Here is a 27517-nt window from a genome sequence, read left to right as displayed (position 1 = left end):
CCAGTTTGTGAATGATTTTCGGAAGCCGAACATCCGGCGCAGCTTCCAATTGGTTGCAGGAGCTTCCTGCAGCCGATCAGAAGCCATGCGTTGGTTTCTGAATGTTTTGGAAGTCGAATGGACTTCCAGAACGAATTCCGTTTGACTTCCAAGGTACAACTGTAAAGGGAATGTGGACAGTGGGAAGCAGCAGAGAGAGCATTGAGCTTAAGGGAAGAGAGAAAAACTTTAGCTACATCCTAAGTTTAAGTAAGGTAAATGGCAACTCCATCTCATCTCCCTCAATATTTTTGGGGAGGGATTCATTTTATCACACACACCCCATTCCACCTAATGAATGGTTGAAAAAGACAGTTCTGAAATCTTCAGCAATGCTCTACTCTTAGGACATATGTAAAGCACTCCTTATTTCAGTGATTGTCATATATTGATACCAAAGTACTAACGTCCATTGATATTTATTCTGAATATACCATGGTACCGAAATATGTCTGTCTATCTGGATGTCCTTCCGTAAGGAGAGGAGTTTTGACGTCTATTTTAAGGCAAGCACTTCCCAGGATGAAAGGATTCCATCCTCATCTTGGTGCATTTCATGGCCCCCAATGCACAGAGGGTGTATGTCCTCTTTGGACGCCCTCTTCTGGTCTGGATGCAGTAAAGGTGGCCCTCATCCTTTGGGCACTGGTTTGGAAGCAAGCAGGTACACCGTGATTCTGTTTCTGTGAATCGGAAATGGCTTAGGGTTAGCTGAGCATGATTTCTGTTGGCTTGTTCAGAGCAGGGGTGGATCACTTTCTGTCCCCAAGATGCTGCTGAAATACAAATGACATCATCCCCAACGAACATGGCTGATGGCCGGGGATGATGGGAGTTGTAGTTCAGCAGCATCTTTCAGGCCAAAGGTTCTCCACGACCTGATCAAAGGTTTATGCAGTGCATCATCCTGTTTTCTACAAGATGTTTATAGGAAACCCACAAACAGGAGAGTTAAAAAAAGCAACAGTCTTTTCTTGCTGTTGCTTAGTTATTGGTTTAACCTATATCTGCTTTCCCATCAAATGGTACTCAGAGTTGAGTTGGTACTCCTCACTTCCTTCTGTAGCATGTGTAGAAACCGCCTTCTTGACTGCTGAACCTACTACTGGTTTCGTCTGCTCCATCTGCCAGAGCCTGTCTTTGCATACAGGGAGAAGTCCTAACTCACTGAGGGTTTGAGACCCATCGGCTATCCTCACCTGGTTTAGCTGGCCAGTCAAAACCATTCCCGGGGTGTGGCTGCTGTCGCATGCTGACAGCTTCTAGGAGCCACAGGAGAGAGCTGAGTGCAGGTTGGGGACCAAAGGTGGACAAATTACTCCAAGGAGCACAGAGTCCTCCATGAGAGGTAAAGGTAAAGGGACCCCTGACAGTTAAGTCCAGTCGTGAACGACTCTGGGGTTGCGGTGCTCATCTCGCTTTACAGGCCGAGGGAGCCGGCGTTTGTCTGCTCCGCAGACAGTTTTTCCAGGTCATGACTAAGCCGCTTCTGGCGCAATGAAACACCGACACCAGAGCAGCGCACGGAAACGCCGTTTACCTTTCCGCTTGAGTGGTACCTAATAATCTACTTGTTTTTGAACTGCTAGGTTGGCAGGAGCTGGGACCAAGCAACGGGAGCTCACCCTGTCGTGGGGATTTGAATCGCCGACCTTTTGATTGGCAAGCCCAAGGCTCAGTGGTACCCCACACACTATATAAAGTGTAAAAAATAGGGGATTACACCACGTCAAATATGATCTTCGAATTCATCATAACATAATAATGGAAATGCTGTCCATAAGCTTCTTTTGCATGACAAGGCCTCCTTCCAAGCATATATCACATATTCATTTTGACACATTGAGGGCATTCAATTGCAATGCCAGCAGTGGTGGTTAATTTAGGAATACCAGCTAAAATACACACCACCTATTTCTGGAATAAATCAGTTGCACCTCCATTAGCAGAAGGTTTTTAATAGAACTTGGGATTTTGCCTTTGGGGCCATTCAGACACAATGCCCTCACCACAATCTGACATGACAAGAGTAAGCCAGCACAAGCTTCAGGGTCCTACGCTTCCTCCCTCTTCTCACTGCACATGGTGCAAAAATAACAACAATAGTAGTAACAAAGTCTGATCCTAGCTTGTGACAAACTGTAGTTTGCTTTTGCATCCAAACCTGTTATATTCTTTGACAACATCTGACTCAGAGGCAGGCTCAACCTTACCCTGCTCCCAGATCATCCAAAGTAAGATTATCAGGTTTTAACAAACCTTTCCAGGCCAGAGGACAGCCCTCCATCTATTATTATTATTATTATTATTATTATTATTATTATTATTATTTATATACCACCCTATACTCGGGGGTCTCTTAGCACCTCCATGCCATAGAAGTCAGAATAGGGCAACTGGTCTTTAAATGAAAATATGGTTCCTCAGAAGGGGCGGGGCAAATAGGAAGTTGAGGCCAGCCAGCCTTCATAAGAACTCACTATGGTGTTGGGGCAATAACTCTCTGAGTGAATACTTCCCGGTGAGCTCTCCAGGGTGCTGACAAGCTGCCTTTTCCCCCTGGTTGGAACATGGTAGCTCCCTCCTGACTTGCCTTGCTATGGCCTTGCTTTTGGGGATGTGACCTCTGTCGTATCAGTGAGTGCCTAGTGTTCACCTGGCCTCTGCTAGGACCCTAAACCGGGAGGAGAGAAAAAAATCCAGCAGAAATGGTTTGTTTGGCTACAAACCAGGACTGCAAACTACGAGTACAGGCAAAACAGCAAACTCCCATCTGCTACATAACATGGCTGTATCAGACATTAGTCTTACTCAGACTAGACTCACTGAAGGTCAACTAATTTCAACTAAGTTGCCAATTAATTTCAGTGGGTCTACTCTGAGCAGGGCCAGCCCACAACATTTTGGAACCTCGGGCAGACCCCAGAATGGCTCCTCCTCCCGTCCAGGGAAGAAGGGTAGAAGAAAGATCTACATCAAGAACAGGGGGGTTGGGAAGAATGATTGACATTGGGATTGGCTGCCGCAGTGAATCTTGCCACCTGAAGCAGTTGCCTCACCTTGCCTTATGGGTAGGCTGGCCCTGACTCTGACTCATTAGCACTAGCAGCTTTAAATCAGGTGTCACCTCCCTTGTCAATATTTTGAACCACCACTTGTAAATAATATATAATGTTTTGTTTTTCTAATCTCTTCTGATGCAACTGGAAGTTGCTTCCATCAATGAAACAGTCTAATGACAGTACTGAGACCAAGCTCTTCTGCCTTGGCCTGTAGCAGTCAGATTGTAACTGCAGATTCCAGAGGGGATATTATTTCTCTGCCTCCAAACATTACATGTTATTTTCATAAAGAAAAATAGTTCTCATCCAAATTGGAAGGATGAGCGAGTGTGGTTTTGCTTCAGGTGTGAAAGCGTCTAGAGTGGGTTCTGCTTCTGCTTCTGGCTAAAAGGAAGATGATCGTCTTGGGGGAGGGGGGAGAAGGGAGAATTTAACCAGACAAACCATCTTTTTCCTGGCAGAAAACTTATTCATGTGTTCTCAGCCAAGGCAATTTACGAGAAAAGCCACAATTGTTATCACCCTGTTGCACAGTGAACAACAAGTTGCATAACAAACATTGACACGAGGTTTCGTTTCTGCAGAGATCTACTAACCAAAAAGGCATTTTCTTGCAGCCCCTTTCCCCCTGAAATCCCATAAACAAACATGGATCTCACACATGTTCTCTCCCCCCTCTCATTTAAGAATATGATTTAGAAATGTCTTGGAAATGAAACAGCATGACCCTCTCCACATTTTTTTCCTACTCAGTAATAAGCCCTCTAGATTTCAGTGCCACTGACTTCTCAGGAAGTATGTGGAGGAGTGCAGAGGCATTAGCAAAATTATTTCAATAGTTGTAGGTTGATCGCCCACTAGCAAACAGACAAATCAAAAGGCAGGTGACTTTTGGACCAAGCTTGACAAGATGGGAGCACTTTTAGATGCCCAAGTGACAGCAGTAGCTAGAGGAGGTTAATCTCTTACCACCTCCAGATTAGATTAATGTGCTTTGCAAGGGGATCCATTGAAGACAGTAATAATAATAATACCTTTATTGTCAATGTACAACCTGTGTACAGTGAAATTAACTGAGCCTCCCCCCCAACACAAACACTCAATCTCATTGCACTCTGTGTGCTTGTCGCACAACACACCCACCCCAAAAGTCAGTTGCACTATATTATTTTTCGTTCAGCAGCCTAACAGCCCACGGATAGAAATTGTTTTTGTAGCCTGTTGGTACAACTGGTTATACTTCTATATCTCCTGCCCGAGCTAGAAGAAGAGGTGCTGGTCAGGGTGTGAATCATCCCTGAGAATTTTTCTCACTCTCTTAAGGCAACGATCCCTTGCAATGACATCTAGTGGGCTCAGGGGACAGCTCATGATATCATGTGCTGTGTTCCCCACCCTCTGTAAAGACTTTCTGTCTGTGGCTGTCAAGCCAACATACCACACTGTGATAGAATATGAGAGGACACTTTCTACTGTGGACCGGTAGAAGGGTGGTGCTGTGGTCCAAACCACTGAACCTAGGGCTTGCTGATTGGAAGGTCAGCACTTCAAATCCCTGTGATGGGGTGAGCTCCTGTTGCTTGGTCCCTGCTCCTGCCAACCTAGCAGTTTGAAAGCACATCAAAGTGCAAGTAGATAAATAGGTACTGCTCCAGTGGGAAGGTAAACGGTGTTTCCGTGTGCTGCTCTGGTTTGCCAGAAGCGGCTTAGTCATGCTGGCCACATGACCCGGAAGCTGTACACCGGCTACCTCGGCCAATAAAGCGAGATGAGCACCGCAACCCCAGAGTCATCCGCGACGGGACCTAATGGTCAGGGGTTCCTTTATCTTTTTAGAAGGAGGTCACCAACTGTTGTTTAACAGTGTTCTTTCGCAAGACCCTGAGAAAATGGAGTCTCTGTTGGGCCTTCCTAACCACCTGAGTTATATTGTTTTTCCAAGTGAGGTTTTCATTAAGGTAAACTTCCAGGAATTTCAAGGAAGAGAGCCATATTGGGACTCATAGCCCCATATGGGGATTAATATATCCCATATCAAATGGCAGAGAGGCAAGGAGTGGGCCTGGAGCAATTAGTCCCACCCTGACATCACGTTCTCCTTCCTGGATTCTCAAGTTCACTGCACAAACGTCTGCAGGGAGTAGGCTTCACATGTGTAGTTGCCTAACCAGAGGCAACCTCAGATTCTACAACTCTGATTGTTCAGGGTTCCAAACTCACGGTTTGCAATCCTGTATTGTGGACAAACCACAGTTTTTAAGAACTGGATGCAAAGGCAAACTTTAAGTTGCAAGCTAATTTGACCAAACAGCAACAGGAAAATTAGTGTTATTGTGATAATCAATTAATACAATTAATCGTTACTATATGCGTGCATATGTTACACACACACACACACACACACACACACACACACACTGTGATTGCTTGGATTTATATTCTGACCAGTCATGGATTTACGTATAAGCTAAACAAGCTATAGCTCAGGGCATCACTCTCTTCCCCCCCCCCAAAAAAAAAATTAAAGGAAAAAACACCTGGATATACATTTCCAAAATATAAGATTAAAAACAAATAAAATAAAACCTACATACAGCAACAGTGTTTTGTGTTGTGCAGGCTCCTATCTGTTATGTGCAAATGGCTTTAGATACCTATTAGGTCCATACATTACCATATAGCTTATATTCAACACAAAAAACAGCGATAATTTGTTGTTGGCAAAGGACAGCTGGACATATAAAGGACCTCATTACCTTCAGTAGCTTAAGGCCTCATCAAACCTAAATCCAGCCCTGATTCTGGTGATAGAAGCATGCATCTATAGTGTTTCATAATTTATGTATTAGCTGAAATTGTATATTTTCTCTTAACACTTAACTGTCTCTTTTCAACATGCCTTTCATTTTACGTTTAAAAGGTTCATCCTTCCAGGTCAAGAAACTTACCTGAGCATGTTTCCCAGTCATAACACACATCATATCCACAAGGTTCTTTCTTTGTGCTGTTTGCTGAAAAGCTTGCCCTCTCGATGGCCCAGTTCAAAGGTGTGTCATGGCGGCAGGATCCAGAATGGAGGAAATGGAACTGTTTGGAGCCATTGCACCTTTCAGCCAGATACTGGCAGCTCGGTTTTGTAAGGGCCTGTTCAGATGCCCCATCCAGCACACAGATCTCTTCAGAGTAGAGACTGTCAAGAGATAAGGGTGAGGCCTGGGAGACAATATGGTCCCACCGTTTGTTGCTTGCTTTTCTGAAGTAGCCTTTTAACAGACTAATGCATCCCCAGAACACCTGATCTTCCTTTGCTGCTTAAAAAAAAATACATTGAAAAGAGAAGTACACAGGCTTTTCACAGCTATTCCAGAGTTCAAGAGATGCCAAGGACTTTGCTGCTTCGTATCTGTGCTTGTGTTGGGCTCCAATTTATGCCCCTAATCCAGGTGTCAGCAAACTTTTTCAGCAGGGGTCAGGTCCACTGTCCCTCAGACCTTGTGGGGGGCCGAACTATATATTTTTGGGAGGGGGGGATGAACGAATTCCTATGCCCCACAAATAACCCAGAGATGCATTTTAAATAAAAGCACGCATTCTATTCATGTAAAAACACGCTGATTCCCGGACGGTCTGTGGGCCGGATTGAGAAGGCAATTGGGCCAGATCTGGCCCCCGGGCCTTAGTTTGCCTACCCATGCCTTAATCTATCATTAGGACAAAATTAAGTCATCATTACTCTTGACAAGTGCATTCATCTTACACATCTCACAATTACACAATAATTATCGTATTTTAATATTTTGTTGGAAGCCACCCAGAGTGGCTGGGGAAACCCAGCCAGATGGGCGGGGTATAAAATTATTTTTATTATTATCATCCTCATCATCCTCATCATCCTCATCATCATTATTTTACACTGGATAGAAATGCATCTCCCTTCACAACCATCTAGTTCTCCATAAAGTCCTTATTTAAGCCTGAGATTGCAGGTATTGGGAATTTCAGAGTCCTCCAGAAAGTTGATGTGCAATTATGCCTGCATAGATCACTGAGCTCCAGGCTCCCCCCCCCCCCCCCCGTTCCACTTGTTCTGATCTTATCTTTAACATCACCTTACGGCCACCATAAGGAGGAGTCAGGACTTTGAAGGGAATTATTAAAATACTTATTTATTTTATTTATTATATTTGTATACTGCCCTTCATCCATAGATCTCATTTGAAATACAGTGTGTGTGTGTGTGTGTGTGTGTGCGCGCGCGCGCGCTGGTGGCTTACCCTGGGCAGACCCTTTTGAACAATGGCATCAACACTTTAACAGAGGTCGCCAGTGTGGTGATCACGTGTCCACAAGTGCCCACGGTGGCCTTCCCTGATGCCCGCAGGGTCCCCTCTCTATATTGAAATTAGATCTGAAAGAATAAGTCTATTGTAGCCAAGAGAACAGTGTGTGTGCTTGGTTGCAGTTTTGCAGCCCATGAAAGTTGTACAGGTTTGCAATGTGCCCACAGGCCCCAAAAGGTGAAAGGCTGACAACCTCTTCTTCAGAACAACAGCATCAACACATTTACCCTGTTTCTTTTGGCATTTTGACATCAGATTGTTGTTTCAGAGAGCTTTGTGACCTTCCAGAATCTGAGATGGTTTTTCCTCCTGGCTGTTTTTCTTTGTGAAGCATCTTCTGCCAAATTGCTTTGTCGCTTTTCTTCTTCTTGCTGTTGGTTTTACCTGATTGCTGCTGTCTAATTTGATTAGGTCCAGTTGATTAATTTTTTAAAATACTATTAAGCTTTGGTTATGGCATGTGTGTTTGTTTATTTAGGGCTATGCAAAATTTGCTGGACCCAAAAGGTAGGATATGAATGTATTAACAAATAAATATGGGTGCACAAAGGATGGAGGGAAGACAAGCTGCAGGACACCCCTATTCTTATCACCAAATAAACTTTGACACAGATCATAATCTGTGAGGCAGAATGCACAACATCAGATGTGTATTATGTGGTCCACCAGGAACGCAACACCCCTCCTGTTTTTGCTGTCCTACAACTACAGGAAGATTGCTGAGCAACCGTCAAGCCACAAGACCAGGTTTATGGTCAGAATTAACTTCATCAGGCTTACTTACTCACAGTCCTCCTCAGCAGATATACAAACGCACTGAGACTCCACCTCTTTTTGTCCAAGTGGACAATTCCCTCTTGAATTCATCTGCCCATCTGAAGAAAAAGAATTAAGCAAGCATCACATATTGGCGGTTCACAGCTACAAGCTTCATGGTGGACCGCCAAGTAAGTGAGCAAAGTTTCATTATCCTAACTAGTCTGGAAGAAGAACAGAAGTTCTGGACAACCCACAGCCCTGGACAACCCACAGCCCACCAACCCTGTATCATTGCCTATTGAAGGTTTGACAGCCCATGGGGTCCCAGCTGGCTAGCAAGCCAAATTGAATGAGCCCTGAGTGGGACACCATATCCTGGCTGGCAGGCAGTGTTTGATTTATCATCTCACAGTTTGTGCATGTTTGATAGAGAGCCAGTGGTTGTCCCCTGCTACGCCTTCAGCACAGGGTGAGGAAAATACATTAAATGGTGAATACATGAGAAGCCTAATGTCATGAGTGCAGAAACTGGCATTGGTAGGGACTTACCTTCCTTGCAAGTAAGTGATATCAAAACAGGAGGTGTCCATGACAGATCAGCCCCACAGGTGTACTTCTTTTGGCCAGTAACAACACGACCTCCTGGGCAATTCAGGTGGATGATGTCCCCAATCCGGTACTGGAATTTAAATGGGGTGATTCTGATATCATCGGAGATGGGTGGTCTGGAACAAGTCGACACTGGAGTTTAAGAGATAAGTTTGGATGTCTGAATGAATAAGTTGATCATTGGATGAAGGGTGGTGGGAGGTAGGAAACATCCCACTTCCTGAAAATGTTATGGGAGAACTGGGATAAATGTTGCACCCAATGCTCTTAAGTGTGTGTGTGTGTGTGTGTGTGTGTGTGTGTGTGTGTGTGTGGAATACACTTCTGGCTACACAATGGGACTTCACATTCCTCTGTGCCCGAAAATCTGCTCTGCAGTGGGTGGGGGGGGCAGCCTCTGGAACAGATTTTGGATGTGCATGAGAAGCTGCAGGTGGTGGAGAGGAGGAATGTGAAAACCCATTGTCTGAGTCCATTTCCACAATGTTGGATTCTGCCCATAGATGATAAGAAGCTTCACTTCTATTCTTTACACCAGAGACAGGGAATCTGTGGTCCTCTAATAGATACTGGTGGCCTGTTATTCCCATCACATCTGCCCATTGGCTATGCTGGCTGGAGCAGATGGGAGTTGTGGAGTCCGAAGGAATATCTGCAAAGCCACGGGTTCCCCATCCCCACTTTCCACCCAAGCTATTCTGCTGCTTCTTACATTGGCACTCGACCGTGTGTTGAGTCCATGTTTTGTCCGGCAGGCACCTGAGGAACTGGTACCCAACAAGGTTATAGCCACTCAGGCAGACGACTTCTGCTTCTTCTCCAATGGAATAGTGTGGTTTCTCATTCTGCAATCAGGGTAAGAACAAGCCATGAAGTGGGTGATTCACTGGCTAAATGACAAAAACTAGATGACCCTGAGGTCTAGTGTTGGGGGAGAGAGGTAATAACACTTAATTAAGTATAACATGCAGCTCCTTCCAAAGCAGCAGTGAGAAGATTAGGAGCCAAGCTGGGTTGTCACACACACCTCTTGGGGAAGGACAACACACCCCCACAGGCAGCAGTGATGGCCACAAACCTGAATGGTTTCAAAAGCGTATTGGCCAAATTCATGGAGGTAGTCTTATATTCATAGTCTTATCAGTGATTGCTATGCTCTGCTTCCATGATTAGAGACAGCAAGTCTTCTGAATACCGGTTGCTGTAAACCACAGGTTGGGCGGGGAAAGAGTGCTTTTGTGCTTGGGTCCTGTTAGTGGGTTTCCAACAGGTATCGGGGGGGGGGGGGGGCAAGGTAGGAACAAGATGCTGAACTAGGTGGGCCATTGGCCTGATCCAGCATGTTCTTACATTCTTAATCCAGGTCTTTTAAAATTGTGCTACTGAATGGTCTCTCCATCTTTGGTTTTGGTGAATGTCTAACTAGTTCTGGCACATTTTAGTCTGTACATGCTCACAAAACCATTTCAAAAAGGTGATTCTCATGAACATGTTCCAGGATTAGTGCCCTGAGCCAAAGCCTTCTGCCACATGGTTTGAGACACCCCCCCCCCCAAAAAAACCCCTTTCTGTTGCAGTTTGTGAAATGTTCCTCACCCTGATGAATCCATTTTCGGGAGGTACTGGAGTCAGGCATCCCAAGTCTTGTTCAGGTTGATACATATCTACTTCTCTTACGGCTTCATCGTCATTTATGCAAGGAGCCCCTCTGAAAATGCATGAGTTAGGAGCTTATTAAACAAACAAGAGTAACAGAGAAGACATTACAGAGTGCAGTAAAGCTGTCACCCCCTCCACATCAGCATGGCTTCATTAGTGTCAGATTCATTTCTGTTTGTGTACACACCAGGTGGTGTTAACCGAGTGGGGGCGTCCATGGAGAAGATCCTAGGTCCAGCTCCCAGCATCTCTAGGTACAGCTGGGAAAGACCCTTGTCTGAAACCTTGGAGAGCCACCTCTAGTCAGCGCCTTCCCCAACCAGATATTTTGGACTACAACTCCCATCATCCATTACCATACTGGAGCTGATAAGCTTTGCAGCCTCAAAATCTGGAGGGCTAGATAGACCAGTGGCTTAACTTGGTATAAGACAACTTCCTGCATTCCGAAGTACCACCCACCTCCTTCAGATTCGGGGAGGGCTCCAAAATGCTAGTGCAGCACTATTTGGGTTGCACCTACACGGTGACCTTGAAAAGGGACTTCTTTGTTTTTATCCAGTGCACATTCACTCCCTCTGGTGCACTCACTTGTCTTTATCACTCAGCACTGTAGGATCAGGGGATGGGGCAAACTTTAGGGTACAGTAAGATATGTAGCTTGAATTTGAGCAAAGGACTCTGTGCACTGGTGGCACTACATGGATGATGTGATTCTTACTTGTCTTCAAACAGTGAAATATAGCAGTCTTCCTCTCCTTCTCCATCACCTTCACAAGGTTTTCCTCCACTTGTGGGCGGGGGGTTGTTGCACAACCGAGTCCTCCTCCTCTTGAAAGATGCATCACATGAACTCCAGGCAGACCAGCAGCTCCAGAAGCCATCTACTGCAACTAACATTCAACACAACAAGGTGCAGATGTGAGCTCATCTAAAGACCACTGGTATCAACAGAAAGCCTGTTACCAAACTCAGTGGCTGCATCCATATTTAATAATCCCAGTTTCCTGCTTTATGGTTTAGTGTGAACAGGCAGAAGTGTACTCTCGCATTGCCCGATCACCCCAGCTTCACTTCTCCCCTGGTGTGAGCAGAATAAGCAAACCCTAACAGGCCACTAACACTAGCCAACTTCAAGAGATGACTTGCTGGTTGTGACTTCTTAGGGAGGAACAAATCCTGATCTCTGGTTCAGATGCAATGGGACACCAAGGCCTCTTGGATGGTTTGCCCTGCTCATGCCAGGGGAGGAGGAAAGCCTTAGAAACTGGACAAATTGCAGAAGCACAGCGCTCATTCCAAGTAAGCCATGATAAGCAGAAAGTCTGGCTTATTGTTCTGGAAAGCCAGTGTGGAGACCAGGTTCAAATCCCCGAAGGTCGCTGCCTCTCAACCTAACCTACCCCACAGGGTTGTTGTGGAGATTAAATGAGGAGAGGGATGAAGCATGTACCATCCCCTTGAGATCCTTGGAGGAAACGTTGCGGATCTGTGGAGTAAATGCTTTGCACGCAAATTGTCCCCACTTCAGTTCCAGGCATCTCCAAGCAGGAGAGACCTCTTTTCTGAAACTCTGGAGAACTGTTGCCAGACATTGTAAACATTGCTGAGTTAGGTCTGGCTTGGCATAAGGCAGCTTCCTATGTCTCAATGCAGCAACTGAGTTTTCTCTCTCTCTCTCTCTCTCTCTCTCTCTCTCTCTCTCTCTCTCTTTCTCTTTCTCTTTCTTTTTTTCTCTCTCAGCACACCTTTTGTAATAATGTTGTCTCACCCCTTTCTAAAACCATCAAAAACAGTTCCACAGCCAATTCCATGATTCATTCATTCAACCAATCTGTATATTAGTCATCCAACAAGTGTTCTCAAGGCGACAGATTTTTTAAATGATTGATAAAGCAACTCTAAAAACAAAGTGAGCACTTCAAAGCTGAGAACTATAGAGTGACAGACAACATGTTTGCCTTGAGCCAAGTGTAATCAGGAGCAGAAAACCTAACAAAATAATAATTCTCAGACTTTCCATTGTTGCTCTTCTTTTCTACTCCATGGCCCCATTAGCAGGTCAGATATAACCGACTATGCAGGCACACCAAGGACTCAGCTATAAAGCTGCAAATAAAACATTTTAATAGTGTTGTAAAGTGCATTGTACAAATGTGACACTAGATGGCAATGGTGAGCTATGGCAAATTCAATATATTTATCAATTTTTTTTTTAAAAAAAACATTTTTACATTTTTTTATATGTGTCTAGATTCCACTTAAGAAGCTCCTTGAGCAGCAATATTTTTTATGGCTATCTACAAAGTCATGTTTTGGGGGGGGGGGGCGGGTTTCCAGGATCCCTTGCAACACTGGGTTTTAGATGGCAACCTCTTTCATTGTGTACAGCTGTTGTCCCTGTGGCGATCACACAGGGTCCCCAGACGTTTCACCATCTATTGATCCCTGTGCCACCACTTTATTTCTCACTGCCACCACCCAGGCCCTACCTGGTACAATACTGAGTCCAGTCAGGGTTAAATTGGAACATAAACTTTTGTTTATTTATTGCAGTTTAACAAGTGTGTGATTTAATAAACGATATCGGTCAATTACAATCATGGGGTGCCTATCCAGACCTATAACTTCCGCTACTTGCTCTCACTCACTAAACCACCTCTCAGATATTTACTTGTCTTCCTAGCCCCTAACTATTCCTAACTCAGCTTATTTCACTACACTAACTCAACCTACCCACAAACTGTATCCCAATTCACTCCCACTCCAACCAACCACCCAACTCCCAACAAACTCCCCCCTTTGCCCCTCCCAGAGCTGGTTTTATAGTCCCTCTGACTCCACCCCCTGGGTTCTGATTGGGTAACCTGTTTAACTATTTCACCTCCAGCACTCTCATATGTTAACATCACAGTTCCCCTGCCCCCACTTGTCACAGGACTCCAGGAAACATCCCAGAGGCTGAGTCCTGCAGCTACATGGGGCAGCAAAAAATGTTGCTGGCCAACCATTCTGATATGTTCACTCTTGCTTTCACCAGCTTGTGTCTCAACCATTTAGCACTAGCACCAACATTCCAGGTGAGACTGCTGAGATGCGTTGTACCTGGAGCTGCCTTTGAAGACCCCATGATTACTTCACTCAGTACAAAATGTAGCAGATGGGTAGCCAAGGCTCAAATGGTACAAGGCACCATATGCATGCTGAATACCTGACTGGTAGTCTGGGGCTCGTATCTCACAGTTATCACCGTAAGTTCCAGCTTTGCAGATACACAGGCATTCGGTCCCAGATAAAACAGGGTGACCATTGTTGGGGCATGGGGCACATCGGCATGGATCATATTTCTCCATATATTCTGAAAAAGCCTTCCTGAGATTCCTGCGTTTGGTCACAGCACATGGGAAGTTCTTCACCAAATCCAAAATGGGGGTCACCTAAGAAGGAATTATGCAGCGTTTCTCAAATGTTGTCATGGTGAAATCCCCTAGGCCTTGTTTGGCCCTTCTCTATACAACCAAGAAAAAACAAATATTTCTCTTGTGTTTTCTGCTTTTTCTGTACAAGGGCAGTTGAATTACAGAATCATGTCACTGGAAGAGGTGTCTAGAAGACCAGCCAGGTGCCCCAGCATAGATTAAATGAAATGGGAGGAATCAGGACTTGCACAGACAAGGAACAATTTTACATAAATCAGCACATATGCAAATGGAAAAAATAATAATCCTCACTTCTTCTTTTTCATCTAGGAGAAGTGAGCATCTTACCATCACAGTAAGACCTGTTTTCCTTGTATCTACTCTTTATTTTGCTTTCTATCTCTTACCTCAAAGTCAACCACCCCTGGGTTTTCCTTGGTTGATTCCATCCAGTCGGTAAAGATTGTTTGTCCCGGGAAAGACCCTTTTTTCTCCCAGCCCAGCGCTGCAGCATACTGTGCCCTTCCACCCTTGACCAAGGAAATAGACCGCTCAGATGACTTCAGCATGGAACCTAAGGTGGATATGAAATCAGCAAATGCAACACACACACACAGAGTAAGGTGATGAGGAAGGGTCATGAACTGGAAGTTCCAGCTGCCAACTGGGGGTGCCAACTGGAGGTGCCTTACTTCCTATACCCTTCTTGGTCTGGGCTTTGAACCAGTCAGTTAGAGGAGGATCCATAATGGAAGAGTGGCCTCTCAGCTGCAGTACTGACTTGAGTGATGTCAGCTGACCCCACAGCCAGAAAGTGAACAGCTGACTCCGCAAACCATTGGAGGGGGACCAATACCTATTCCACCCTCCCTCCCTCCCTTTCTGTCTCGTCTGAGCAACTTGTTCCAATGGCTAGTAACTGTCTTAGCTCCCACTGGATGCAGAACTCGAACTTGGATTACTTTTTCATCCAAAAACTTTGATGTTAATTGTTAGTGTTTTGAATTTTATTGTATTACTTTCTTCCTTAGTGGGTCATGCAAACCACTATTCTGAATAATGCTTTTCATAGGGTAAAGGGGCACTGGGGGTGATATTATAGAACCAAGTGTGGGAGGCAGCCTGCAAAAGTTTAGATACTGGTCAGACCTGGCCAGTGGTAAGCATTGTGGTGTCTTTCGGACTACACTTCCCAACAATTGTGACCATTTGGTCATGCTGCCCAAGGTTGAATTTCAACAGCTCCTAGAGGGCACCACATTGATTACCCTTGGACTAGTGTCTTGGGAATCTTGAATGCAGAATATGGGGAGCCCTAGATGCGGGGTGGCACTGTGGGTTAAACCACAGAGCCTAGGACTTGCTGATCAGAAGGTCGGCGGTTCGAATCCCGTGAGCTCCCGTTGCTCGGTCCCTGGGGTGAGCTCCCGTTGCTCGGTCCCTGCTCCTGCCAACCTAACAGTTCGAAAGCACATCAAAGTGCAAGTAGATAAATAGGTACCGCTCTGGCGGGAAAGTAAACGGCGTTTCCGTGTGCTGTTCTGGTTTGCCAGAAGTGGCTTAGTCATGCTGGCCACATGACCTGGAAGCTGTACGCCGGCTCCCTCGGCCAGTAAAGCGAGATGAGCGCCGCAACCCCAGAGTCATCCGCGACTGGACCTAATGGTCAGGGGTCCCTTTACCTTTACCTTTAGGGTAGGATAGCTACCTTCATAGCTCTCAGTCATTTTATTTCTGATGCAATCGTAATGAATATCTGTTTTCTTAATGAAGAAAAAATAGGTTCTTGTCGTTTCTGTTCGCACACAGCCTTCCATTTGTTGCTGGGTTAAGCCTAGACACCATTCAACAGCAGAAATAGCAAATGACATTTCACAAAGGAGAACTGAGCACCCACGATATCAAGCACAATGGCACCTGGTCCTTGAAAGTGGTGGCTGTCAGGCTGCGGCCAGCAGCTCACACTCAAACCACAAGGCACGTTTGAAATATTCTTCCACTATGAGAACGTCACGTTTTTCTTTCTTTCCCCTTTTCAAGAGGAAGATCCAGTATCTCATGGCTGTGCAGGAAATTTAGCTTTCCTATTGTTCTAATTTAGCTTCCCTGCTAAAGCTAAGAAGGTTTGGAAGAAACAGCTCTATGGCTTTAACCCATTTCTTGCCAAAATTCTTTTCCTTTATATCCATTTTTCTCTCCCCCTCCCTCATTTGAGTGTGGTTGGAGGAAAAGCAGTATTTTACCCTTTTCCAATACAGTCATACCTCGGGTTAAATATGCTTCAGGTTGAGCGTTTTCAGGTTATGCTCCGCGGCAACCCGGAAGTAACGGAACGCGTTACTTCCGGGTTTCACCACTCGCGCATGCACAGACGCTCAAAATGACATCACGTGCATGCACAGAAGCAGCGAAACATGACCCACGCACGCGCAGACGCGCAGTCATGTGTTATGTTCTGCTCAGGATGCAAACGGGGCTCCGAAACGGATCCCATTCGCATCCAGAGGTACCACTGTACACGATAAAAAGCACCCCATCCCACTTCACTTCCAAGCAAATTCCACAAACCCAAGGTAGAGAAATGTTCCCAGACTCATGTTTCCCCATTCCATTCTCTGTTCCTTGAAAAAGTACCAATTATTGTCTCACGATGTAGATAGGCATACCTGAATTTTTTGTTTGCTCTTCACTGTACTGGTAAAGAAGGTCATATTTGCCTCCCATTGAGCCAGATTTGTAGTAATGAGTCCCAAAGTCATCAAATATCCGGCTGTAAAGGGCATAGTTGTATTCCAGAGGCAGGCTGTTGAGGGCTTGTAAAAACACTCCAGAGAGATGCAAACCCGACTGCTTCACTGTGAAATTCGACACAGCAATAACCTTATGGACCCTAATGAAGTTGGAATTCTTGGAAATGGAAAAAGATTGATCATGATGAGAATTATTATGTTGTCTCTCCTCCACCCCTCTGCCCTGGCCTTAAAAACAACAACCCTATTTATCCTCTTTGGCCTATACAATGAACACCTTGGTTGAGATGGGAAACCGGTGGCCCTCTAGATGTTTGCTGGACCCCAACTCCCAACAGCCATGCTGTCTGGGGATGATGAGAATTGTAGTCCAAAACCTCTGTAGGGCACCAGGTTGGCAAAGGCTCTCTAGCACGGAGCTTCCATTTATCTGTGAAATCGTCATACACCATATATGCTCACCGGACTGCTTTGATCTGCAGAACTGGAACTGTTATAGGTGCCACATAATAGTCATTCCACACTTGCAAGAAATCAGCCTTTACATGTGGCAGTCCCTCCCTGCCACATCAAGCAGGCAACTTTACACTTTTAGGTGCCACCTAAAAGCATTTTTGTTTAGGCAAACCTATGCAGATATGTAAAATATTTGCATGTGTTTAAATCTGTGTTTATCTTATCACTGATTTCAATTATTATTTGACCGTTTTAAATATCTGTTTTTAACTGTCTTTACCAATAATTTTATTGTTTTACTCTTTTCATAAACCACGCTGAGAGTTGTTGTTTTTTAAACAATCGAGCAGTGTATACCTTTTATTTAAAAAGCAAACAGACAGACAATGAATAAACAGGAAGCAGCCTACACAAAGGGCTACACATTCTCACCATTTTGTGGGATGATTTGATGGCTTCGTGGAAGGAACTTGATGCCGTAGTTTCTGTGTTTGACGTTGACCCCCATAAATACGGAATTCCCCAGTTATCTTTCCCGTGTCCCCTGAAATACTGCATATTGCTAGAAGAACATACCAAGGATGTTAAATCTGTATAGTAATTTGTTTTCAGGTCATCTTCTTGATGCTTCACCTGTCAAGAGAGATCCACAGATTCATGTTTGGGTTGGAGAAGAACAATGGAAATAAAAGCCTCTGGCGTACAACCAAGTGAAATAAATGTGTTGCTTTGCCAAATTGCTTTAAATATAAACTATGTGATAAGTTACTTTTAAAAAAGCCATTGTTTACAAAAGAAAAGAAAATGAACATGGATTTCAAAGAAAAAAAATATTATGAATTGGTGCTGTTCAGAATTTTATACCATTCATACAGAATTTGACTTCACCCCTGGAGGCGTACTGTCTCACAAGACAGACAGATGCCAACAACAAGAAGTCTACAGAATTTTGGACAATTTTATATACAAGTGCTGGTATAGCACAGAGGCCAAGAGATTGAAGGCTCGCTGGCCACCTTAGTTGCTAGTCCTACAGAAGGCCTTGCCAAGCCACCTGAAAGTGGACAGACTCAAGGTTTGCAGGGACACGAAATGTGCTCCTTTTGTCTTCACTCTTCAGAAGGGCGCAGCTCCCACCATAGAAAGAAAAATCCAGGACTTCTCCTCGGCTCTCTCCTGCCAGAATATGGTATCTAGAATGAAAGATAGATTAAGCAAAGTTGTAATTGAGCAAATAAAGATTAGATTACCTTTAAATGATAGAAAGCCTTTGTTGCTGTCTTGCACCTAATTTGCACCAAATCACCAAATTTGTTACACGTCACCCAAAAAAGTCCCACAAAGACAAACACCTCAGCACTCCAGGGTGGTCTCACCTTCATGGATGCTCTGGTGGGGCCCTTGCTTAAAGTTTGATTACCCTATTTCATAATTTTTTAATGTAAATATACAGCATATCCCACAAGTGTCCCAGAAAAACAGAGACATCCTGTTTTTTATCACAAGAGAACGGCAGCCATTTTGGTTGCTGGGATCTTGCGCAATTTTGCGCTGTCTTTTCAGGGCCGCAATCTTGCATGGCAAGCCAAAACAGACAATTTGGGGCACTGTGCCTGAGAAAGTACTTTGCGGGGGCAGTGCAAAATAGTGCAAGATCACGGCATACAAAATGCTCTCACAATAAACAATGGGGAGACGGCATCTGGGAAGAAGACATCAGGGATTTTTCTTCAAAGTGTTCGAGTCTTCCACTGGTCGTGTGCTATGATTTAGTACAAGCACACACACACACACACACACACACACCCCTGTGGCATCACATTTACAAAAATTGCCCCTATGAAGCCCAAGTGAAAGCAATATACAGTGGTACCTCTGGTTGTGAACGGGATCAGTTCCGGAGGCCTGTTCACAACATGAAAAGAGCGCAACCCGCAGCGGCGCATCTGAGCACATGTGGGTTGCAATTTGCCGCTTCTGCGCATGCGTGTGATGTCATTTTGTGTGTCTGCATATGCGCGAGTGGCAAAACCCGGAAGTAACCCTTTTCGGTACTTCCGGGTCGCCACGGGACGTAACCCGAAAGAACATTACATAGAGTGGACGTAACATGAGGTATGACTGTACCCCAGGCCCATGAGCTGCACACTGGGTATGGTCTTGACCGATGGGCGGCAGGTGTTCTTTATCCTCCCACAGTGCCTTTCATCTGAATTGTCTCCACAGTCATTGTCTCCATTGCATCTCAGTTGTCTGGCAACACAGCGACCTGTTTCGGAGAAAGAACAGCAGCATGACGACTTTCAGGTACGAGTAAGCCTCCCTCACGGCACGACTCAAGTTGTGCTAGCTAGGACTAATTGAACAGCCCAGCAGTGTATTTAATGACTACTTCAACAGAGCATAACCATATGTGGGAGAGAGGTTGTTTTTCATTCTTATTTTCAATATGTATTTTGTGCTTTTAAATATTGTATTTTTATGTTGTGAACCACCCTGAGATCCACAAATGAAGGGCGATATACAGATTTAATAAATAATAAAATACTAACAACAAGAAAAAATGTGCTGGTTTAAGAACCCGCAAAAGAGCACTCAAAATTGACAGGCCCTGAAGTAAAACAGCATCATAGAATCCCTGTTCCAACCATATATATAGGTGTGGTTTTTTTGATTGGAAAAGGGTTGCTTTTGTTTGTTTTATTTGTTTTGAGGGCGCTAAATATATTTAGAAAGTTTGTACGAGTTTAAACTTGTTTTAGTCTTTCCTGTTGTAGTTTTAGCTTTCTGTATGTTTAAACTGTGGTTGCAAATCTTTTAGTGATACTTGTTTTATCTTTTTTTGCAAATCGCTTTGAGGTATTTTCTACAATCCAGCAGTATATACATTTTATGAATAAATAAAACAAATAATACTTTTTGGGGTAGTGGTGGTGGTTCTGAGCACCATCAGTTTTTTTTTCTGTGAATTGGTTATTTTGTGGTGGGCACAACAGTTTATTATTTCCAGATGTGTCCTCTCACCCAGAAAAGTTGGTGACCACAGGCCTTGAGGTTCAGAATCCATGAGATAGAAATACAGATGATAGATAGATGATAGATGATAGATGATAGATGATAGATAGATAGATAGATAGATAGATTGATAGATGATAGATAGATAGATAGATAGATAGATAGATAGATAGATAGATAGATGATAGATAGATGATAGATAGATAGATGATAGAGAGATAGATAGAAAGAAATATAGATAGATAGATGACAGATAGAGATAGATAGATAGATAGATAGATAGATAGATAGATAGATGATAGATAGATAGATAGATAGATAGATAGATAGATGATAGATAGATAGATAGATAGATAGATAGATAGATATAGATGATAGATGATAGATATAGATGATAGATGATAGATAGATGATAGATGATAGATAGATAGATAGATAGATAGAGATGATAGATGATAGATGATAGATGATAGATAGATAGATGATAGATAGATAGATAGATGATAGATAGATAGATAGATAGATAGATAGATAGATAGATAGATAGATGGTAGATAAATAGATAGATAGATAAAACAAAACAAATTCCTTCCAGTAGCACCTTAAAGACCAACTAAGTCAGTTCTTGGTATGAGCTTTCGTGTGCATGCACACTTCTTCAGATACACTGAAACAGAAGTTTCCAGACCATTCTATATAGTGAGAAGGTGGGGAGGGGTATTACTCAGAAGGGTGGTGGGAATGGGTGATTGGCAGATAGCTGTGATGAGCCTGTTGACGACTCTTAACGACTGCAATAGGTCTTACAGGAAAAAGCAAGGGGTGAAAAGGTGAAAGATGGCTTTGTCATGTATAATGAGATAAGAATCCAAGGTCTTTGTTCAGACCAGGTTTCTCCATTGTTTTGAGTTTGGTGATAAGTTGTAATTCAGCAGCTTCTCTTTCCAGTCTATTTCTGAAATTCCTTTGTAGTAAAACAGCTACTTTGAGATCTTGTATAGAATGTCCTGGGAGATTGAAATGTTCCCCTACTGGTTTCTCTGTCTTGTGATTCCTGATGTCCGATTTATGTCCGTTTATTCTTTGGCGTAAGGTCTGGCCTGTTTGTCCAATATAGAGAGCTGAAGGACACTGTTGGCATTTTATGGCATACACAATGTTAGACGATGAGCAATTAAATAGTCCCGAGATGGTATGTGTGATGTTGTTGGGGCCAGTAATGGTGTTGTCCGGGTGTATGTGGCAGCAAAGTTGGCATCTGGGTTTATTGCAGGCTCTGGTGCCAGTGTCCGTGTTAGGTCTGGTTGTAGTATTATTGTGGGTTAGGAGTTGTTTAAGACTGGGTGGCTGTCTGTAGGCAATGAAAGGTCTTCCTCCCAGAGCTTGAGAAAGAGAACTGTCATTGTCCAGGAGAGGTTGTAGATCTCTGATGATGCGTTGTACTGTTTTAACTTGGGAGCTGTATGTGATGACTAGAGGTGTTCTGTTATTTTCTTTTTTGGGTCTGTCTTGCAGCAAGTTCTCTCTGGGTATCAGTCTGGCTCTGTTGATCTGTTGTCTAACTTCATCTGTTGGGTATTTTAGTTCTAAAAAGGTTTGCTGTAGATCTCTTAGGTGAGAGTCTCTGTCTGTAGAATTGGAACAGATGCGGCTGTAACGTAGTGCCTGGCTATATACAATGGACTGTTTGGTATGTTTGGGATGGTAGCTAGAGGCATGTAGATATGTTTGTCGGTCAGTTGGTTTACGGTATAAGGTGGTGTCTACATGACAAAGCCATCTTTCACCTTTTCACCCCTTGCTTTTTCCTGTAAGACCTATTGCAGTCGTTAAGAGTCGTCAACAGGCTCATCACAGCTATCTGCCAATCACCCATTCCCACCACCCCTCTGAGTAATACCCCTCCCCACCTTCTCACTATATAGAATGGTCTGGAAACTTCTGTTTCAGTGTATCTGAAGAAGTGTGCATGCACACGAAAGCTCATACCAAGAACTGACTTAGTTGGTCTTTAAGGTGCTACTGGAAGGAATTTGTTTTGTTTTGACTATGGCAGACCAACACGGCTACCTATCTGTAACTAGATAGATAGATAGATAGAGATGATAGATAGATAGATAGATAGATAGATAGATAGATAGATAGATATAGATAGATAGATAGATAGATAGATAGATAGATAGATAGATAGATGATAGATAGATAGATAGACAGATAGATTAGATAGATAGATAGATAGATAGATAGATAGATAGATAGATAGATAGATATAGATAGATGATAGATGATAGATAGACAGACAGACAGACAAACACAGAGAGATGTATAAATGCAGAAAATACCATTTTCACACTGGAACTTATTCCCACAATTGACTTCCTCTATCCTGCATAACTTTGTGGGGAAGCATCTCCGGAAATCTGTCATCTGCTCAGTACAGGGTTGACCTCCAAACTGAGATGGCTGTACCAGAGACCTGACACGAAACTGAAACAGATGGAAATACAAGGGTGGAATCTCCCCACCTATGTCCATTTGACTCACAAGCAACCGCATATACGTGCAGGTCTGACTCATGCCAGAGCGCTGGAAAAACGGGACATCTCAGGATCCAATCAGAAACCAGGATTGTTGAGTGATATGGTATAAGATCCTCCGGGCTTGGCTCAGCGTGTTGGATCTCGGCTGAGCTGGGAAGGGGAAGTCACAACTGTGTAGCCAATGCCGGCTCAATACATTTTGCTGCCTGAGCCAAAGGGCAAGATGGGGGTCTTTCCCGAGGCAGAAACAGAAGCCAGTGGAGTGACATTTGAACCCTACTTTAGTACTGGTGTCTTCCACTGCACTTGACGGCAGCAGGCTAGCATAGGGGTTATAGGGCAGGCCACATGGTACTCACAGCTCACAGTACTCACTGAGGCTCCCCGCACCTCAGCGCCTGCCGCCTGAGGCACAAAGGCAGGTTACAGAGTTCTGTTTTATCACGTGTCCCTGCAATCAAATTGCTTACTTGCTTTTTAACGCATGGGTCACACTCTGACCAGGAGCCCCAGTCACTGATCTGGCAGTTAATGGGGCAGACTTGCTGGTTGCAGGCCCGCGTCTCTCTCCACGTGCACAATCTGTCGCAAGAATTCTTATAATAGTAGGCATCGTAGTTGCTTTCCCTGCAAGATGAAGGTGCTGCAAATAGTGCTGCTTCTTATGTTGGGGAAATGGTGGAGCGGGGTAGGGGAGGGTTTACATACAGGCCCAACCCTCTCATATTCATTCCAGGCATGGACAGGGCCCTCCCTTGCTGGCAACAAGTACCGTATTTTTTGCGCACTGGACCATAAGGTGCACCTAGTTTTTAGAGGGGGAAATCAAGAAAAAAAATATTATTTCCCCCCAACCCCAAAGAGCTAAAAAGGAAGCCAAGACAGCCAGCGGGATCCATCCTGCTGGCTGTCTTGGCTTCTGCCATAGCCGCGCGCAACCTCTCCGGCCGGGAGAGGCTGCGCGCGGCTATGGCAATTCCCCCATCTCCTGCAAAAGCCCACAGGAGCCGCGCACCCTTTAAGGAGTGCATGGCTCCTGCAGGCTTTTCTAAGAGGAGGGAGAAGGAATTGACGCAGCCCGTCAGAGGAGGGAGAAGGGACTGACTGGCTGCGTCAATCCCTTCTCCCTCCTGGGGAAAAGCCCGCAAGAGCTGTGTGGAGCTTGTGTTCGGCTCTTGGGGGCTTTTCCTGACTGCCTCTCCCCTGCATTCGCTCCATAAGACGCACACAAATTTCCCCTTACTTTTTAGGAGGGGAAAAGTGTGTCTTATGGAGTGAAAAATATGATATCTTGACCACCTCCTCCAGTCACATGGGGAGCATGAGAAAGGGCCCTATACAATTCTCCACTTATGTGTATAGGACTCCACTTACAATTCTCCACTTATGTGTATAGGCATGAGGCAGGAATTCTGGGCCTGTCAAGATGCCCTTCCCATGGGAGAGTTCTATATATGTCATAGAATCATAGAATTGCAGAGCTCCAAGGAACTCTGAGGGTCATCTCGTCCAACCCCCAGCAATGCAGGAAACTCAACACACAGTCTCCCATCCAATCTGAAATCGTACCGGACCCTGCTTAGCTTTGCAAATGTGCTAGAAATTTTATTGCTGCACCACGGTTCTTTACTGCATGGCACCCATCCCTGGTGCTGCCCCCTCCACTGCCCCCTAGAAAGCTCTGTTGGGGAGGGGTGGTCCCAGAGGATTCCTTGTCCAGGACCCTCTTCAATGTGGCCCTTGCCAAAGCATTGATTACTGATGGAAGAAACTAATGTGGGAAGCTTTTGCTTCCTTCCCTAACCCTCTCCTTTCTGGTTTGTCAGACAAAGCAAATAATAATTATCAATGGATGACTATATAAATTCAAATTATTGCTATTAAGAACTTCATGACAGTAAGAGCTGTTCAATAGTGGTACAGACTACCTCGGAAGGTGGTGGACTTCACTGGAGGTTTTTAAACAGAGGTTGGATGGCCAACTGTCAGGGATTCTTTAGCTGTGATTCCTGTGTTGCAGGAGGGTTGGACTAGATATGGTAAAGGTAAAGGGATGCAGGTGGCGCTGTGGCCTAAACCACTGAGCCTCTTGGGCTTGCCGATCAGAAGGTCAGCGGTTTGAATCCCCATGACGGGGTAAGCTGAGCGCCGCAACCCTATAGTCGCCTTTGACTGGACTTAACCATCCAGGGGTCCTTTAACTTTTAACTAGATATGGATTCCTTCCAACTCTACAATTCGATGATGATGATTATTTCTATAGCATATTTCTGGAAATTAAGTATGAGTTTGTTATTAATGAAGGTGAGATCTTTTCCTTCTCTGATGTTCTAAAGGTGGGGAGGAGATCTTGTGATTGCTAATACCAACCTTGATCTGGTTTGTGTCCCATGATTACAAGTCTGTGAACAGCTGGACCAGGAGCTCCATGGGTAATGGTCACAGTAGCACCCAAAACTTTTCCTAATTACAAGGCTCAGTAGGATAAGGAATACCAAGCTGGTTCTCTCCATCGCCTGAAAGCGTCCAGTTACAAAGAATATGCAAATAAGTAGTAGTAGTAGTAGTAGTAGTAGCAGTAGTAGTAATGTAAGAATAATTTAATTCACCGTTTTACTTGTAGGAATAGTCAATAAATACACTATCCTGTTTCCAAGAACCAATAGTATGTCCTGGATAATCTTTTACACACCAGTAAGGACACAGGTAGAGCTGTGGTCTAAACCACAGAGCCTTGGGCTTGCCGATCAGAAGGTCAGCCGTTCAAATCCCCGCGACGGGGTGAGCTCCCATTGCTCAGTTCCAGCTCCTGCCAACCTAGCAGTTCGAAAGCACGGCAAACTGCAAGTAGATAAATAGGTACCGCTCCAGCGGGAAGGTAAATGGCGTTTTCCGTGTGCTGCTCTGGTTCGCCAGAAGCGGCTTAGTCACGCTGGCCACATGACCCGGAAGCTGTACACCGGCTCCCTCGGCCAATAAAGTGAGATGAGTGCCACAACCCCAGAGAAGTTCACGACTGGACCTAACGGTCAGGGGTCCCTTTACCTTTAAGGGTCTTCATTGGGCTGTGTTGTTGTAAACCCTGAGCTTGCTGACACCTCCACCATTTTTCTTGATGTCTCCATTTCTGTCTGTACTCTTTGCATTTGCAATTAGGGAGAGTGTGGTGTATGGGGTGTTAGGGGAAGGGTAGTACCTCTGTTGGGTTCATGTTGTTCTCCTTCTGGGGTAGTTTGTTCACCTCTGGTCCCCAAACTGCCCTCAGCTCCCCCCTGTGGCTCCTAGAATCTGTCAACATGTTACAGTGGCCACATCCCAGGAATGACTTTGATTGACCAGCTAAACCAAGTGAGGGTCGCCAATGAGCCTCTAAACCTCAGTGAGTTAGGGACTTCCCCTGCATGCAAAGACAGGCTCTAGCGGATTGAGTGGATGAGACCAATAGTGGGTCCAATGGTCAAGAAGGCAGTTTCTGCACATACTGTTGAGGGAAGTGAGGGGCAAATGGGGCTCATCAACCTGGGAAGGTAACCCATCTAGGAAAATGCTGATCCTAAACCTCCGCTGCCTTGTGGGATATTTTCAGAAGGAAAGCCTAAGAAGTAAACCCTACGCAAATCCAGAGTGGATTTCCTAAAATGGTTGGATGGTACCTTGTATGCCTCCTTCCAGCAACTCCTGCAGCCAAGCAGGTGCCAAAAGCATTGCTCTGCTTTCCTTTGGACCACATCACCGAGGCTGAGAGGGAGGTCTTGTTGTCTGGGCAGCCCAGGACCTCTCTACACACCGCCCATGCTTATTGTCCTGGAGAGGTCACTTTGGTCTGCTAACACAGCAGTGTGACTTCACCCCTAGAGAGGCACTCACATTGTTGCTCAAAACAGACAGATGCCAACCAAAACCTTAACTAAGTGGAATCTCTGTGTCCAGAAGGAACAGACAGAAGGGCATTTTCAAGCCATTTTAATTCACAATATACATTTAAAGCCTATTCATTCAACGTATGTTTAAAGCACATGACTTCCCCCAAAGAATCCTGGGAAGTGTAATTTGTCAAGGGTGCTGGGAACTCTGTGAGGACGAAACTACAACTCCCGCGATTCTTTGGGGGAAGTCAAGAGCATTGAATGTGCTTTAAATGTACACTGTGGAGCAGTTCTAGAGGCATTTGGATGTCCTTTGTTTATAAAAGAGGTTGCTGATCTCAAAAATCTTCATGTGACCCAACATGGCAATTCGTAGATTTGCATATTTCCCTGAATTAATGCACATAAAGCCCAATATACCAATGAATCAAGCATCTGTCAAAGAAAGAGACTTACCCCGCTTGGCCAAAAACCATGTATAGGAAGCCACAATATACCAAAGAGAAAGAGCAGATTTGCAGATTCAGTCCCCCGGTCTACTCACAATTAGTATTGAATTATTTTCTTTTCTTTTAGCTGGCCATCGAAACTAGAAACTGGGTTGGCCTTTCTGATGAGACGTTTATTTGTATTAGTTAAGTTTTAACAGAACAGAAACTTTATTCCCCAAATGCATGTCAAGTGGACTCGAGGTTATGGTCAATCAATGCTGAACACAGAATGGCGAGGCAACAGGTAAATACATCTTGTACTACAAAATGGCCCCCAAGCCACCTATATTAGACAGGATTCTAGCCATCACAATATGCACCAGTGGGGATTGTGTGAAACCAGAATTACATAATAGCCCTAAAACTGCCACTTTCTGAAGCTCTGGACTTCCCGGGGAAGTTCTCTGAAACTGGAGAAAGCTTCCTACACTCTTGGTTGGCTTCTGAAGTCAAATTTACATCTAAGGCTGCATTCACATGGCAGCTCATTCCATTTCCCCACATTCCCTGTC

At 44.5% G+C, this 27517-nt stretch overlaps 1 protein-coding gene across 1 annotated transcript; it reads right to left on the bottom strand.

Moving 5' to 3' along the window:
* Positions 1-442: 442 nt before the first annotated feature.
* LOC309352705 (complement component C6-like) lies at positions 443-27093 on the bottom strand. Its single transcript, XM_081881406.1, has 18 exons — positions 26971-27093; positions 25019-25164; positions 23119-23275; positions 22451-22595; positions 19221-19362; positions 18148-18286; positions 17526-17726; positions 16554-16794; positions 15596-15721; positions 14295-14461; positions 13680-13905; positions 11190-11361; positions 10406-10517; positions 9522-9654; positions 8750-8941; positions 8226-8316; positions 6050-6291; positions 443-722 (listed from the first exon to the last, which is right to left on the bottom strand). Exons 2-18 carry the CDS (start codon positions 25159-25161, stop codon positions 541-543), a joined length of 2811 nt encoding a protein of 936 aa, XP_081737532.1. The 5' UTR covers positions 25162-25164; positions 26971-27093; the 3' UTR covers positions 443-540.
* Between the last annotated feature and the right edge of the window lie 424 nt (positions 27094-27517).

The sequence above is a fragment of the Podarcis erhardii genome (assembly GCF_964252035.2).
Source record: "Podarcis erhardii genome assembly, chromosome: 11".
NCBI lineage: Eukaryota > Metazoa > Chordata > Lepidosauria > Squamata > Lacertidae > Podarcis > Podarcis erhardii.
Note: the sequence above shows the minus strand (reverse complement) of the source record. Positions and strands in the feature narration are given on the sequence as shown.

Bases quoted from the DNA above. Each gene is read 5' to 3' on its own strand.
- LOC309352705 (XM_081881406.1), bottom strand. From the start codon at position 25,161: ATGGAGAGAACCAGCTTGGTATTCCTTATCCTACTGAGCCTTGTAATT. The intron at 14,462-15,595 runs GTAGCTATCCTA...TATCCACCTTAG, and splicing joins AATGACTGAGAGCTATGAAG to GTTCCATGCTGAAGTCATCT. The intron at 6,292-8,225 runs GTAAGTAAGCCT...ATCTCTTGACAG, and splicing joins TCTGCTGAGGAGGACTGTGA to TCTCTACTCTGAAGAGATCT.